Here is a 16,427-nt window from a genome sequence, read left to right on the forward strand (position 1 = left end):
AGCAGCTTGCTTGCTCTCTTGTCCATTTGGCCTACTCATTTCTTGATGTGAAAAACAGTGAGCTTGCTTACTTACTTTCCCAACCAAGCTCCATGAAACAGCCACTTCATAACCAGTCCGTGCAGCCACTGCCTAAAACACACGTTCCCTGGGCCACTAACCTGCTCATTTCAAAGAGGAACCGGTCAGCCTTCGCCATGCGGTCTAGCTCGTGCTTATGTTCTTCCAGCAGGTCAACATCACCCTTTTCAGGAACAAACTTCAGGAGCTAAACAAGGGAAAGCACACTGGTAGACAAGAGGTCTGGGCAGAGTTTTTAGGAGCTTGAATTTACTATAATAGCAATATTTACTATATAATTTATATATAGTATATATATATACTAATATAATATTTACTATATAATTTATATGCTTGAATTTACTACCTTTTCAGCATGTACAGACAGAGAACCCAAGGCACTTGTGAAATAAGTGTTTTTGCTGCCCCTGTGACTTTCCTCCCCCTACTCAAATCACATTAGTGTCTCTTGCTTCTGCCCTGCCATCGCTCTGGTTTTACAACAGATGTAGTACATCTGTTCCAAGGACATTTCGACATCAGCTCTGCCAGAGGACTTTGATTTGCTGCAATTCTACCTATTTGCAGATGAAAATTTTGTGCAATGAATCTTCCTGCTTCTCTGCTGAAAGTGCAATTATCAGCTCAGCTTTAAGGACCGGTGCATAATATGCTTCCAAAGGGATTCAGAGGGGGTGAAATATGGGATTCGCTTTTTGAGGACTGCACAAATGCTCAACAAGCTTTCAAAAATGATCCCCCACTGACCACAAACTTCAAGCTGCAGCAACAAAATGGGCAACTGGCCCAGTCTTGGGGTCCCAGGACAGATCCAGGGTACAGGCATGGCACATGGGAGGCCTGCTGCTCCCAGTGCCAACGCTACAAGCAAACTGCTTTTCTGCTGCTCCAGCCCTCTTGGGTGTTTTTTCAACATGCAGTTGTTAAATAATCTGGGGCCCTGACAGACTTCTTAAAGCTGTCATCTGGTCCCGACAGCCTTGCACAGTGTGGTCTTAGCATGAAGCAACTACGGAGGAGCACAAGACACACTGCCCACCTGCTCCAGCATGTCTTTTGGGAGGTCCTCCTGCTCGTCCATTGTCAAAATTGCTCGTTTGATCTCCTCATTCGAGAGTTTCAGCCTGGGAGATGGAGGGAAGGAGAGTTAATCCCAGCACAGCAATTAGGCAACATTCTGGAGCATTTCATTACACACCCATGCAACACGAACAGCTTAATTCCCAACCAGGAGGAGAACACAATAACACTATACAGTGTCTTATGAAGAAGGACATGTGAGAAACATGGTAGGACTGTGCAAGGCACAGCACAGAACAGCCTGGCCACACTGCAAATGGGGTGGGGTGTGGGGGGGGGAGGACATCAAATGCCACTAGCCAATTCCCTCTCCCCACACCACAGCTGCCATCCCCTGTTTTATACTGTCTTGTAAGTATTGTAAGTGATATATTATACACATATTAAAAATACAAAAGTTACGTGTAACTCTTGCCCAATGATGCTGCTCCTGCAGTGCCAGCATCCCCAAAGGCCGCAAGGCCAGCAAGGGTCACACTCCCTGTCAGCAGTGCAGCACAGCCTGGGCTCAGGAGAGTAGCTCAGCACTGCCCTTCAACCCACTGCCACAACCCCTGAAGAAAATATGGCAAATTTCTGATGCTTTTCTTGGATTTGAACATTGCTTCTCCCACCCCTCCCAGCCACCTTTGATTGGAACCTCCCTCTAGGAAAACAGGGAAAGAAATCCAAAATCTGGGAAAGCAGATGCTCAGCATCCTAGGAAACCCTCCAGATTATTTATTTATTTATTTGAGGGGCAGGGATTCAATGTGCTTGGAAGTGTTAAGAGGCTAGAAACCAGGCTCCCCTCTACCTTGTTCTTCCTGTACTTGATGTAACAGGAATTGAAGACGTAGCCTCCAATTTGAGGTTTCTAAAACCACAGACCACTGTATCCCAGCAAGCAACATCAGTCTGGTCTTCCCTGGCAGTGGTTTATTTGACAGCTGCCTGAACCAGCTGAGGCAATAGATAGATAGAAAGATGCCCTCAGCAATTCCTGGGCTAGAAAAGCAGTTAATTACAGTTTAATATGTCTGTAGCACTCCCTGTGATTGCTCCCTGCAAAGACTTTGATTGTAAAACCACACATATTTTAATTCACATTTTATGAATGCATTGCGATTCATAAAATAATCTAAATGTAAAAGAGGGAAAACCCAGAAACTGCTGCCAACATCCTATTCCTTGCCCAGCTTGCAGTGATGGTTAAAGCCATTGCAACAGATACAGTGTAAGAACAAAATCCCCTTGTACTTGCAGGCAGAGAAGAGTTGCACAGTTGAAAAGACCTGTCTGTGGGCTCTGAGGAAACTCACAGCCCCAGTCTTGGCAATCAATGCTGCCAAGAGATGCTGAAACACTGGATGTGGCTCAAAGGAATGAGCTGAAACCAGAAACACACCCTATGGTGGGATGGGAGACCTTGGAAGTCAACCTGATCAGCAGATCAAAAAGAAGACTGTGAACTGAGCTGATCACTAAGTACTTAAACAAGGGAGGTATTTTTCACCCTGGCTTCTTTTCCAGGAGCAGACTGAGACCACCAAGCTAGCTTTTGGAAGATGAAGCTAAGGCAAGAAGGGTGCTGGTCTTTAAGACCAGGATAGCCAGGGCTTGGTTTGTTTTGAAATCTTTTGTTTAAGACTGGAAGTGAAGGATTAGCTCTATCAAGGCAGGTGGATCTTACAGACCTGGCAAGTACATATTTGCTCTCTGTGAGTCCATGTTTCTCATCCTGTACCTGGTCCTCTCTCACCTCCTGCTTGAGGAAGATCCCAAGAGATGGTTTGCAAAATAAGGAGTTAAAATTTCACCTCGGGCAGGAAGCTCACAGTGTGCTGAGCAGCAGCCAGGACAATTGCTACGGTTGCTGTACAAGGAGCAAAACCAGGATCTGTGGAAAATGTTCCCTCTGCTGCTTGCCGTGTTGACACCCTACCGGTCCCATACAAAGGCAGCGGCCAAGGATGGACACGACCTGTGGTGGGATATGAAGCTGCAGGAGGACTCTTTTGACACCCAAGCAGTGACACGAGAGCACAGACCACCAATAAATGTCACACCGGTCCCCACCCCAGTGAAAAGCAGACACTGCCTGTGTTCGGACATTTTGGGGGATCTCTAGGAGGCACAGATGCTCTTGGGAGAAGGGGGGGAGTGGACAGCTACCCCTCATCCAAAGTGAACACCTAAAGCACATGCTTGACTGTGATTGCCTTCAGAAAGGTGGTGAAAGACGAAGGTGATTTTTGTAAGCCCTGCTCATTAGAAGTAAAGTCAGCAATAAAACACATTTAAAAAGACAGGCTGAAAAAACTTTTCCCAGGAATCATTACAAGCCAGTGCCAAGAACAAGAGCCTGCCCCTGCATCCACAGAGAGCAAGTGCAGGGCGCCAGAAGAAAACAACTTCTCAGACAATTTGATGGGAAAGGGGCCAGTGAAAGCTAGAAGCTTATCTATAACCGCAATAATTATCATTGTTGGCAGCAGCTGTTGAACGTGAGCTGTCTGAGAGGAACGGGGTCACAGGACTTGCTGTCACAGGGATTTAAAGCCAGCAGCTCGCTGATGCGACGTGACAGCTTGCCAGCCTGACAAGCGCAAGGCTATTTTGCATGGCTTTTGTAGAATCCCGCAGAGGACGTAATAAGTGTGAAGGGGAAAAATGGATTCCGCCGGGAAAAGGACGCACCCTCTTGAAAAGCCACATTCATTTGAGAAAAATGCTTCATGCCGCCTCGCTAGAGAGAGGAAACAAACGAGCCGTTCACCGCCGGCACAGGCAGAAAGCGATGGAGCAAGGGCTTGATTTGCATCTTGCGGGACATAACACTTAAAACAGATGCATGTACTCAGGAAGTGAAATCAAGGATATGGTGGGTTCATAGAGGAAGACCTGATAATGCACTGACATCGCCAGAGCATTCTCCAGAAACAGGAAGAAAAAAGAAAGTGTTAAAAATATTCTTGTGCTGGAGGAAAATACAGTGATCTCACTGTGCAGTAATTTCTCCCAAAGCAAGGGAAACGGGCAAAAAAATAAATCTACAGAGAGAGATAAAGTATTTTGCTGCCTGTAATCTTTCCACGCTGCAAGGCAGACAATGCCTGGTGAGCTTATAAACGTCTGGGCTAAATCAGGAGCCGAGCTTGCAGGTCCTTTCACATGTGAAAGTTTGCTCATCCCCACGGTGGCCTCGCAACAGAGGCTGGGGAGCAGCAGCCCAGCTGCAGCAAGCTGCTCTGCAAAACTGGTCCCTCAGCAACACCGGGACCAGGGACTCACTGCTCTGCCTAGCTTAGGGAGGGGCAGCTGGGTAGGCAGAGATGAAAGGTTTGTCCAAGGGCACATGGAGTCTGCTAGAGATGCAGGGACTGGACCTGAGTCCACCAGCAGGATGCTTGGGCTTCATCCCCAGACTGCCCTTCATTTTAGATGCTCAGCATCAAGAGTAAATCACCCAAAGGGATTTTGGTGACAGAAACTGGATGGTGGTCCCTTGCAGAAGTGGAGGAAGGAGTAGATTTGGCTGCTGCCGCAATGCTAGAGAAATGCCCTGCCTAGCTGTCTCCTTTTCCCACTCATCCCCAGAAGCACCCCCAAAGTGGCTCACACAAGCTGCTGCTTTCCCAGAGCCACTCTTCTGCACAGGGCCCCAGTGCTCTGGGAGATGGGGACCATCCTGCAGGGCAGGTCTGATGCTGCCTCTCCCCTTTGAAATGACACAAAGGGGAGGGCAGACAGGCAGTAGCCTCCATCATGCCCTTTTCATAGGATTGACTCATTTCCAGCCATTGCTTTCTTGGAAGAGAAAGGTTTGCTGGTGAGACGAAATGAAGACCTTTACCCAGTAATATACACAACATGACTTTGAAGTTAGGTGCTGGTGTACCTTCCCTTCCCACCAAAGGGGCTATTTGTGTGCTTAACTTTTAATTAGACACTTAAACCTCTGGCTGAATTACACCTAAACCCAGTCGGACTATGCTCAACCTAAGTATGGCAGGGAGCAGCCCAGCCAGTGCCCTGAATCCCATGGCTTTACTTGCTAATAGCTGGCTGCCTCAGACATACGCGTTTGCCTGCTGCTTTAAACCCTGCTTTCATCATTATGGGTTTTATTCGGACTGCTAGGAACTATGAAAATCCCCAGAAGCAACCCAGAGCAGAGACAGCCACAAACACAGCAATTTTGCCACCAAACACTGTGGCACATGGCTCGCTGCACTCATCGCTCCTGTGGCCCAGGGCATGCACACCACCTCTGGATGAGCTTGAAGAAGCACCAGGGACTGTGAGTTACCTATCCAGAGGGTTTTTATTTTCAGACATCAGCCTCTACATGTTTTCTAGTGAAGAAAACCAGCCAGGCTGCCCGGGCAAGGCACCAGCTCTTGCCAACCCATGGTCTGGAAAAACAGAGTATTTCGGAGCTGTGGCTGCAAGCCCAACCTGCCAGTGGTGGTGTTCCATCCTGGCTGGTCCTGGGTGGCACAAAAGTTTCTGTGCTTCCAGGAAGCAAAGTGAGTATTTCTGAATGGAGCTATATTTTACTGCTCTTGGGATGATTTTTTTTGATTCTTTCTGAGTGAGTCAGGAACAAATGGCATTTTCTGGTACTGTTTGGGTTTTGTTGTTTTGTTTGCAAGCAGCTGTGCTGATGGTTCATCCTTTCAGACCACTGTAGTCTAGCTTCTCCTTTCTCAGGAGTCAGTCTTATTGGAGTAGTTATCTTTCAAAAAAAGGTTACTTTTATCCCCTTGGCAGCAATATGGGGATTGGACTAAATTGCTGGTAGCATTGCTGAGCTCGCCTGGCAAGGGGAGCACTGGAGGCTGTATCCCAGCAGGGCTGGGCAGTTGTAAAAGGGGGGCATCCAGAAATCCAGATGTGGTACAGGACACCTGTGTGGGCAGCCAGGCCCTGGGTGAGTTATGCTGCTGCTCCCTACACCCTCCTGATACCCAGTGCTTTTGTCAAGCTAACAGAGACCCTCTTCAACCGCCATCAAAGAGCAAACAAAACCCAGGCTGAGGAAGATAAAAGGTGAAATCAACCCTCCTCCCAGCCCCCCTGAGCCTTTCTAGGGAGAGCAAATTGCCACGTACCCAGTTAATTGCATTTCCCTCCCGTGCCACCTCACCACGCATGGTGTAAAGCTATAGCTGGGTTCAGGTGTCACTGGCTCTCCTCCTGTGCTGGCTTCTGTCATTAAACCCCTCCTCAGGGATAAGCAGCACCCCCCAGGCCAAGGCAGGGTATTAAGCATTCCCTCACTTCCCAAAGGGTGAGAAAGCATTAACCATACCTGGAGAGGAGGATATTGCAATTCTGAGCTCTCCGACCATCTATAACTGAAAGCTCCTTGACTTTATGCCGGGAGCTCAAAGTGTCATCGATAGCATCTTCCTTCTACAAAAAAATAAGGAAAAAAAAAAAAAAGAAAGAAACGCCTGGAGAAAAGCCATGGAGAAGCAAAGACATTTAGTACTCTCAGCACATAGCAGCATGATACACAGCCGGCCCCCATTAATCAGGAGTGTCACCATGGGTTACGGGTAAAACCCATCGCCTGTAACTGAAACACAGTAAGTCATTTCATAAACCAGAGCTGGCTTTGAAGCCACTGGTTAGAAATGTAAATATTTTCTCAGACAGGGAAGATTTAAATATCTGCAAACACACAGGCGCTGCTGAATAAATAAAGCCAGACTTTCTTAGCATACATATTTGTGATACTTCATTAAACCCTTGCATGAAATATTTTGTTACAGGCTGCTGCACACACTCAGCATCACTCTCATTCTCCACCCCTGCTCCAAACATCTGCAATGGTCCTTCACGCATCAGTCCTCTCAAGCAAGCTAACCAGTGCAAGCTACCAGACTTGCAAACGGAACCTGCAGCATTTGCTGCTCTTTGAATGAAATTCTCCCAAAATAAGGGATTTGAAAGCAGGAATTGGTACGGCATAAACACCTACATCTCCTAAGCAGCTTAAATATGTTTCCTTCAAACCAGTAACAATATATCAGTTGTTGTTTGTGGGTGAATGGACAGATCTACACAACACCAGTTCTGCAGGGTTGCCTGAAGGGTTCATATTGCCCCCAGTTTTAATTTACCATATCACGTTTCAACAAGGTTAATCAATTAAAAGACAGCTATTTAATCCTTCTGGATGGAACATAACTGGGAGCTGCAAGGTCCCACATCCTACAGATCCACACTACACGTCTCTAAGCATAGCTGACCTGGCATGCAGCCACTGCACAGGTTGACAGTGAGCACAGAAGTTTCCATTTTTTACTGATTTTCTTGTTTGAATTAAAAACAAAACAAATAACAACCACCCCTCTAGGAGAAGCAGGAAGGTCCCTAGTCACCTATCACCAGATGCCCCTCTTGTGTGCCTTGTCTGCTCTGTGATGAAACAGATCTTCAACCATAGGTATGAGTTATTTCCATCTTTTAAATAGCAAAAATGCCCGGGGCTAAGAGCTTCTCTGTGTTAAGCTGCATCTGAAAAGTCAAGCCCTAGACTCAGATGCTGCCTTTGATATCAGTCCAGAAGCAGAGAGGGAAGCCTGTTACTTACCAGCCTCCCCAGCATCAACTTTCACCTGGTCATCTTTGTGCCTCTCTGATTTAATCCCCACTTTGCAGCATGTTAACCCCCCACAGCAGCACACATGTTCCCCACATGCCCAGCCCCATACTCTCCCTGCCCTCACCACTCACGGGTGCCAAGCTCCTGAGGATGCTTGCTTACCTGTCTGGAGTTACCATTCACAAAGAAGTCCTACAGCCATAGCAGAAGCATGGAAAAAGGCAGTAAAAACACATGCAGTTCAGTGATCTCAGCAAAACCAAAAGGAACTGAATCACAGACAAGGGGAGAGTGCAACACAGGGGGGCTTGGCAGCATGGGGAGGCGCTCAGGGTCTACCAGCACCAAGATAGGAGAGATGCACATGAAAATGTGATGAGGATTAAAAGATGCACAGAAGGGGAGGGCTGATGGGAGAGGGAGAGGTGGCTCCCTGAATGGGTCAGGCCAAGGTGCTGGTGTGCAAGGAGTTGAGGAGGGGACATGGGATGAGGTGGGAAGATGCTGGCGAAGCCCTGCAACCACTCTGTGCAAGAGTCAGCGAGCACTGGCCCAAAGGCACAGCACTGCTCAGCCCACTGTGCTGGGGGAGAAAATTGCTGGATTTTGCAAATCTGGAAGACTGAAATGCCAACGTGACTGCCAGGAAAAACAGGGCTTTCAAATGGAAATTACAAGAGGTTCATCCCGGAGCAAATGTGGCCGAAGCAAAACTTTACCATTTGCCATGGCAACAAGTTTCCCCTTGACTTCTCCTTTGACAGGGACAACCACCCTTCTCCAGGGCTTGGCAGCCTGGCCAAATGCCACCCTGATGCCCCACTGACACCACACTTTCCCAAAGACCTGGTTCTCCTGCTGGGCTCCCCCCCTAGACTGGGAGCATGGCTAGCAAAGCTGACAGCAGACACATGTGCATGCACACACGATGGTTTTCCTTCCTCATTCCCTGGGCTGCATCTTTTTTTATGTGTGTGTTTGGCTCAAGAGACCACCCAGCACCTCTGTGACGGGGAGGGAGGTTTCAAGGTTGCAAAAATGGTTCTGTTTATTTATTTATTTGTTTTTAACAGAAGGCAGGCAATGACCAGAGGTCGTAGGTGGGTCCAAACACACTTTGTTTACCAAGAGTGCTCCCCTCCAGCCCTCAAACCAGCCTCATCTTCACACCTTTCCCTTGCACAAACTGTGATCCAGCCTCTGCTGCAGGATGGTGTTGTAAGAAGGAGTGGAGTAAGCTTTAAATCTGCTGTCACATTTCCTACAAGCGTTCCCCACCCCTGTTGTCCCTGGCTCCTGCGCAGGTCAATCTCGCTTGCACAGAGGATCTCGAGGCTTTTCTCCTTTCATCCTTTTTTGGGAGATGAATTCTTTCCCAGCTCACTGCTAAGCCCCTGCTTCATCAACACATATGTTTTCCACTTGGCCCTGACTCTTTTACATCACTCACTACTGCAGGAGCTGCCAGGACTGCCCTGGCTGTGTCACTGCCACTTATCAGCATTGTTCCCAGCCTCTTCCCCCTTTTCAGGCTCTCAAAACATCTCTGACAGAGGTGCAGACTCCTGTGTAGCACATGTAAACCCTGACAGCCCTAGACTTGCTTTTTTTCCATCATCACATGCCCACCCTTAAGCAGCTAACCCCAGTCCTGCTGGGTCCTCACACCAGAGCCTGAAACTCAGACTTCCTGTTGTTTTTTTTGTTATATCTAGCAAGATTGGTAAATGTTGGTATTATGTACAGCTGTGGGGCTGAGCCCTTCTCTTGGGACAGCCATATTTGCAGAGCCTCAGCAGGCAGAATGGAGAGGATACAGGCTCTCCTCACAGCTCAGGGCAAGTACCAGTGCTTTGTCCAGCATGGGCCAGGGATGCTCCCAGACTGAGCCCCAGGAAGTCCTGAGGCCTCCTGTTCTCTGTATGCGGAAAGGGCCTTTCCTGAGAGCTCCAGAGCTCACTTCACAGCCTGTGTTTACACCCCAGCCTGTGCCACAGAAAAAACATTCAAAGAGATGCTTAAAATTAAGTGCATCATTAAGTCTCATGCCTGTGGACTACTTAGGGATTCCCAGGTACTGTGGCAATAAAACCTGCCAAATCCTATCAACAGCAGCTCCATAAGAGCCACTGACAGGGTGCTCAGAGAGCTCTGCACCACAGATGCCTCTACTTGCTGCCCTCAAACCCTGCTGGGGTACTGGCCACAGTGATGTACCACTCAGCCATGCAGTTTCAGAGCCCTGGTTTGCTCAGGGCACGGACAGACAGACAGCACCCAATGCCCTAGGTCCTGTGGATGTTGTGTCTCAAGAGAAGTGAGAGGTGCAATCACTGAGCAAGTGATTTTTGGACATGCTCTCAAGACAGGGAGCAGGGAGGGGAAATTCCTGCTCCTCCCCTGCTTATTCTGGACAGACACCAGCTCTCACTAGAGCTCCAAAATGCTTCAAGTTAATAAGGCATTAGTTCATTGTCCTTCCCTGAAAGGCTATTCACATGGAGCTCCTCCAGCCCCCCACTGAGTGCGAAGTGCCCCATGGTGTGCACGTGTTATCTTAAGGAGCACATCTAACCCTGCATGCTGGTGTGTGCATGACAACTGAACACAGAGCCACGCTGCTGGCAACACCGGGGCACACAGCCAGGCATCCTCTACCCATGCTGGGACTGCAAGTGGGGGCACCCTGGGGATCTGCAGGGGAGCAATCCCATGCCCTCAGGTCCGGGGGCAGCATCCCATCACTTGACTCACACAAAACTGTGCTACCTGTGAAGCCTGGGTGAGTAAAAAGGAACTTGTGCATCGTACTCCCCAGCAGCATCTCATAGGTGGGATTTTACTTCCTCTTTCCCAGTTTCCCTTCCAGATGCTCTCGCAGCATCTTCTGCCAGTCCCACCCCAGTCCCTGCCTCCCTTGTTCAACTCCTCTTCAGTCCTCACCCCATCTGGGCCAAAAGCCTGCACCACAGCTTTCCTCGCAGCATCTCCCCCAGCATCTTCCCCTTCTTGCTGGCCCAAACCTCAGCAGCCGTTCCACCCAGCAGGACCTCAGACAAGCCGTATTCCTTTTAAATTCCTGCCTGGCAATAATCTACAGCACACCAGGTGATTCAGAACTCGGGCAGGCAAGCCAGAGGGCAAACCCATCCTGCTGACACACCACGTTTCTATTCTTGCTCCTCTTCCATTTCCGTTTCTTGTCTTCAGACATGCCCTTCAGTAGGTATGAATCAAGCTCCAAAAATGCTGGAGGAAAGATCCAGCACCATGGTCACCTATTCCCAAAACACACCAGGGCAGCATGTACTTCTGGTGGGTCACTCCTGATATCTGCCCTGCTGTAATCCATCCTGATCTTTCCCTCAATTAGCCTGTGGAAGAGATTAAACTCTCACGTTGCCTAAGGAGCTTATATGTTGGGTCCATCGCTTCCCAGCACTGTCCCTCTGCCTGAGCCTGGCAAGCGCAGGACAAGCTGTTCTCTCTTCCCAGCAATGCAGCCAGATGTTCAGCAGGTGAACATGGTTTTTTGAGCCTTACTCCTTGCTTTTTCTCCTGCCTTCTTGAAAAACTCGTTGTTTTTGCCCATTGTGGTCCTGCCTGGGGTAAAGTAAGTGTCTAATTTTCTTCATGTGCTTTGATGCCTTCCAAACTGGGGCCATATTGCTTGAGCAGCAGATTAAAAAGCAGAGACTTTTGCCTGTAGTGTCATTATTTTGGTTTGGGATTTGCTTTTTTGTTCAAAGCTCACATTTTGCTCTGGGCTCACTACAAAAATAAAAGAAGAGATCCACCCATGGTAGATGTGGGCAAAACTTAGTCCTTCTTGGCCAGAGAGGGATAGAAATTTTCCACCCAATACAGGCACGAAGCAGTTGCTGTGAAGAGCAATCCAAAAATATTACCCAACTGTGGCCACATCTGGGGGCTATTTTCATATATCCCCTGTCTCTTCTATTGTTTGTTTTTTTTTTGCTGATCCATCTTCATTTCACACGTGGTCAGGTACATGGTCAGGGGCAAAAATCAGACACGCTGAGCCATGAACAGCCTCTTTAATGCAAAGGCACTGGCATGTGCATGACAGGATGAAGCAGATTGAGTCAATCTGGCAAACACAGTGTTGGTATGAAGTAATGATGGGAGATGTATCTTGAGACCACAAGCGAAACTGCGTGATCTCGCAACGGTGACACCTTGCCCATATCCCCCCGTGCACCCTGTGCCAGCCATTACCTGCTGTCTTTGGTAGGCAGAGAATGTCCTTTCCAGGTCTTCGAGGTCCAGGATTTTGAACACTCTTGCATCATCTATATCGGTCCACACAGTGCCTGCCAGCTTGTTCTGCAAGACAGCAGGAGCGCTGCAGGTTGGCGGTCCCCTGCACACCTGATCTTACATCAACAGGGTGGCCACCTGGCACCTCTGGTTTCACTGTCCAAATTATTGCCCAGCTTACCTCTGGCAGCTTGGACCAGTTGAAGGACTTGAGGGCGTTCGTTGGCTGTGGGATGCTCTTCTTCTTGAGGGCAAAGCCCAGAGGTGCTCCAGGGGGAGGCATCACCCCATCCAGGGGTGGGGGACCAGGAGGGGGTGGGGGACCACCTGGAGGGGGTGGTGGGGGTGGAGGGGGGGGGGGACATCCCCCTGGGGGCAGAGGTGGTGGAGGAGGGGGAAGAAGGGATCCAGGAGCTGGACAAGGTAAAGGTCCACCAGGAGCTCCTGGTGGCAACGGAGGCCCTCCAGGGCTGGCAGCACAGATTGCCCTCTGGGAGAGAAAGAGAAGAGGGGACTGGTAATGTGGAGCCAGGGGACACCACGCAAGAAATGCCCCCATGCTGATTTTTAATTGTTTTTGCCAAAAAATTTAATCAGCATAGGGAGCACTCAAAAGCTTTAGCATGCCTGACTGAGGTCTGATGCAGCTGAGAGGCAGAATCACCCCATCAACACAGATGGACATCTTGGTGGCCCTCCCATCAAGCATCGCTCTCAGCCCCCTGTGCTGCTCAGCCTGCAGCAATCATCCCATGGTGTTTGCAGGGAGGTTGGGACTGGACCACAATGGGGAGGAGGTTTGGGGCCTCACCCTGCTCATCTCATGGAGTTGCACAGTGAGATCTGCCACTTGCTGCTTGACCTGCTTGTGCTCGCTGGACTCCTTCTCCAGCTTCTCCTTCATCTTGTTCAGTGTCTGCATCATTTCTTCCTTCTCCTGGGCCTTCGCATCACACTCCCGCTCCTTCTTTTCCAGCTTCTGCTGAAGCTCAGTGTGCTCTGAAACAGGCCCATGAGACCACTTTCGAGTGAAAAACATTCCCTTTTAGCAAAAAGCAGCATGTGTGGGACAGCAGAGAAGCTGTGCATTTAAGGAAAAGGAGCATGTGTTGTGCCTTAACACTCCAGCCAGTGCCTCCCTATGAAAAAATTATCTGCTTTGCCATTTCCCTTGTAAGCCACATAGTGTGATATTACTTCAGTCACTCAATAAAGCCTTCAGAGTCCATCCAGCTAAATACATGTATACATTATCTGTTCAGCTTACTGTGCACACTATGGTTAAAGCTAATGCTGTATACCTCTCCATACTCACCTTTTCGCATTTTTTCTGCTTGCTCTTTCCACTGTTTCACTTCATTTTCATTGACTAACCTAAAAGGGAAAGGTATATAGCACATGAGACAACTCTACTGTAGTAAACAAGCAACCATCATCAGCAAGAAACATGATTGAGGAAGCCTGGGCAGTGGGTTTTAAGGCTCTTAAACTGACACAACAATTCCTTTCTGTGCCACCCCCCCGCCCCCCTGGCAGGGTTTTGCAGTCTGGGATGCAGTGCTGTCTCCAGGGATGCTGGCTTGTCCAACTGAGGAGCAGAAACATCACAGAGTGACAGCAAGTGATGAATAAGGAACAGTGACAGCTGCAGTCAGGGGAAACAGCTCACTAAGGACACAGGCTGAGCTTAATTCACCTCCACATCATGCTTAAGAAATCGAAGTGATGCCCACCCAGCAGGGATAACCCCGAGCCCTGGCCTTCTTGCAGCTGGAGCAGGAGGTGGCAAAGCCACGGCAGCCTGTGTTGGTGCTGCTCAGCAGCCAGCGCTGGGAAAGGCAGGTGAGCACTTACATTCGGACAACATTTTTAATATTGAAGTTTTCCAGGGGAGTGGCGTCAGGGTCCTGCCCTTTGTCACTCTGGATGACAATCTGCTGCACAATCCTGTCGAGCAGCAGCCAGTACTGGACAGTGTTGCCGCTTCTTTTATCTGGAGGGGAAGAAGGGGAGAGCAGGGAGGTCGCTGCTGCCCCTGGGTAGGAGATGTGGGCTGCCAAGCCCCCATCAGCTGTGGGTTTCCTTGCCTTCCCCAGGACTCACAAGGCATTTGGAGACAGTGGTGCAGGATAGACATAAAGTGCGGGTACGCCTCGGTGTGTGTCAGCCTTTTCCTCGTCAGCTCGAACATCTGAGTCGCACTTTTGGTGTCAATGTGGACCTGCAGACACAAGTGAAGCAAGGTCAGGCCATCAGACAGGCAATGGCACAGCCTGTTTTAGGTCCAAATCCCACAAGCCATATCCACTCCATGCCTGATGCACAGACAAATCACACTGGCAAACAGCACTGGTTGGCAGCCACAGGAGAAGAGGGATGAAGGAGGCTCTAGGATGGAGGCTGCAACAGAGCAAGGCAACAGAAGATAGATTTCCAACCTCCGGATTTTATCCAAAAGACCACACTTTGTCGCAGACCACACAGGTGCTTTTAAAAGGAACTGTGACATCGAGTGCTGGTGTCTGCATCAGCAGCATCAGTAACATTCATACTCACCAGCTCAAATCTTTTGGCAAATTCCAGCTCATCTTCATTTCTAAGCATTTCAAAAAAATCTAAGTGCCTGAGGAAAGAAAGGAAGAAGAAAGACTGTTAAAAGCAGATTCAAATGTGACAATTAATGACTTGCAGGCAGCCGGTCTGGCAGCAGCCCAGACTTGAAACATAAAGTGGACCTTCAGTCTCAAGCTCCCAGTCGTTACAGCTGTCCAAGAAGCCTTTTGGGACGAGAAGAGAAGGAGGATGCCTGGCAGCATCTCCCAGGCCCCCAGTGGCATATCCTTCCCAGCTCAACCCTACATTAGAATGCAGCAAACCCACAGCAGAGTTTTCTCCTTCTCTGGTGACAGAAAAGGATTTCCTCAAGGGGGTAAGTCTAGACCCACATGCTTTCCCCAGAAGCCATGTCCAGAAACCAGAAAGCAATGGCACATGGAAAGGGCAAAAATAACCGCTGTGCTGGGAGTCACTACTCACCGGTCAAGGGTTGAATTTTCATGCTCTCTTAGTTTATCAATGACTGGCTGGATCCCGAGCATGAGAAATTCGTATCTCAGATGGAGTCTGAAATCAAGGCTCTCCTGCAAGGGACAATTGTGGGATCAACACAGCAAGGTGCATATTCTCAGAAAGCTTATTGAAACAAAGCTGCCCCAAACCCACCAAAGCACCTCCCTCTCCAAGAGCCCTGGTGCTCACCACGCCTGCCCCCTGGCTCAGGACTGCATTGATGAAGGACATGATGGCTGTCTTGAGGCTCACTTCATCTCGATACCGCCCCGTGCTCTTGTCCAAGTCATTGATCAGCGTCTGCCAAACACACAATGGCAGTTAAACACCCAGTGGCAGCCCCAGTGCTGCACAAATGGCCAGGGGATGCATGCAGGAACAACTCCGTATGGTGCTCCTTCAAGCCCCTCTAGCAACCTGCTGCTGATGGATCACCAGCTGCTGCCTGCTGTAACGCAGCTCACCCTGGCACCCATTTCAGCTAACATGGGCCCATTCAGATGTGCTGCATCTGGGGTAATTCCCAGAGTATCTAAGTTGCAAACAGACACAAAAAATTATATGCAAGCAGCATTCAGATATCCAGGAGGAAGAAGGGACAAGAATGCCAAATTTCAAGAACCAAGGGGAAAGTCAAGGCCCACCTACCTGAAAACGAGTCCGTTCGCTGGCGTATTTCTGGTAGTGCAGCATCGCCTCCAGTACCTTTTTGTGGCCCCCGGGAACCAGGCACACAGCGCCCATGATTTCCAGCACTGCCACCTTTGTCTTAATATTCTCCGTGCTCAGACTCTGAGCAATTACATTAATACTCTCTGAATGAGCCAGGACATGAGCCCGGCCCAGGGAGTTGTTCATTAGTGCTTTTATACATCCAATGAGCGAGGTATGTATTCGAGACTCTGCCGTCTCATAGTCCATGGTTTTGAGAAAGTTCAGAATACATGATAAGCCATCCAGATCGATGAACCGGGTAACAAACCTATCAGAAAGAGGGGAAAGATGGTTTTTAGGCGTTAACTTTAAAACCAAATGCTAAAGAACCCTTTACCCTCAAACACAGCTGTTGTAAACCTTCTTATATAATTTTTCCTGGACTTTGGACAGCAGAAAGCCTGCAGGACTCCTATGGCCCAGAGACAGGGATGGGGTTGCAAAAATCAAATTAACCGGTGCCCAGTGGCATAAGGAACCAGGTATCATCTCTGCACAAAGCTGTTCAGAGCTAGGACACTTGGAAGAACATCAGCTAACTCAGCCCTCAGTATAAGCTGAGGGCTTATACTAAGGGATGGAGGTGAGGAGTTTGCAGCCAAGC

The 16,427-nt window shown here is 49.0% G+C and overlaps 1 protein-coding gene across 1 annotated transcript in view; it reads right to left on the bottom strand.

Annotated features, from left to right (window-relative positions):
- DAAM1 (dishevelled associated activator of morphogenesis 1) overlaps positions 1-16,427 on the bottom strand; it is an 81,751-nt gene that overhangs the window by 15,552 nt on the left and 49,772 nt on the right. The window contains exons 7-20 of the mRNA XM_062630790.1: positions 15,758-16,091; positions 15,299-15,409; positions 15,077-15,180; positions 14,597-14,663; positions 14,144-14,261; positions 13,895-14,033; positions 13,356-13,414; positions 12,852-13,039; positions 12,222-12,530; positions 11,999-12,106; positions 7,922-7,951; positions 6,458-6,561; positions 1,121-1,205; positions 162-268 (exon numbers count right to left, since the gene is read on the bottom strand). Coding sequence (XP_062486774.1) covers positions 162-268; positions 1,121-1,205; positions 6,458-6,561; positions 7,922-7,951; positions 11,999-12,106; positions 12,222-12,530; positions 12,852-13,039; positions 13,356-13,414; positions 13,895-14,033; positions 14,144-14,261; positions 14,597-14,663; positions 15,077-15,180; positions 15,299-15,409; positions 15,758-16,091 — 1,863 coding nt within the window. The remainder of the gene's footprint in view (positions 1-161; positions 269-1,120; positions 1,206-6,457; positions 6,562-7,921; positions 7,952-11,998; positions 12,107-12,221; positions 12,531-12,851; positions 13,040-13,355; positions 13,415-13,894; positions 14,034-14,143; positions 14,262-14,596; positions 14,664-15,076; positions 15,181-15,298; positions 15,410-15,757; positions 16,092-16,427) is intronic.

The sequence above is a fragment of the Pezoporus occidentalis genome, unplaced genomic scaffold, assembly GCF_034315485.1.
Source record: "Pezoporus occidentalis ecotype Australia unplaced genomic scaffold, CSIRO_AGI_Poc_V1 ctg36, whole genome shotgun sequence".
In the NCBI taxonomy this organism is placed as follows: Eukaryota; Metazoa; Chordata; class Aves; order Psittaciformes; family Psittacidae; genus Pezoporus; species Pezoporus occidentalis.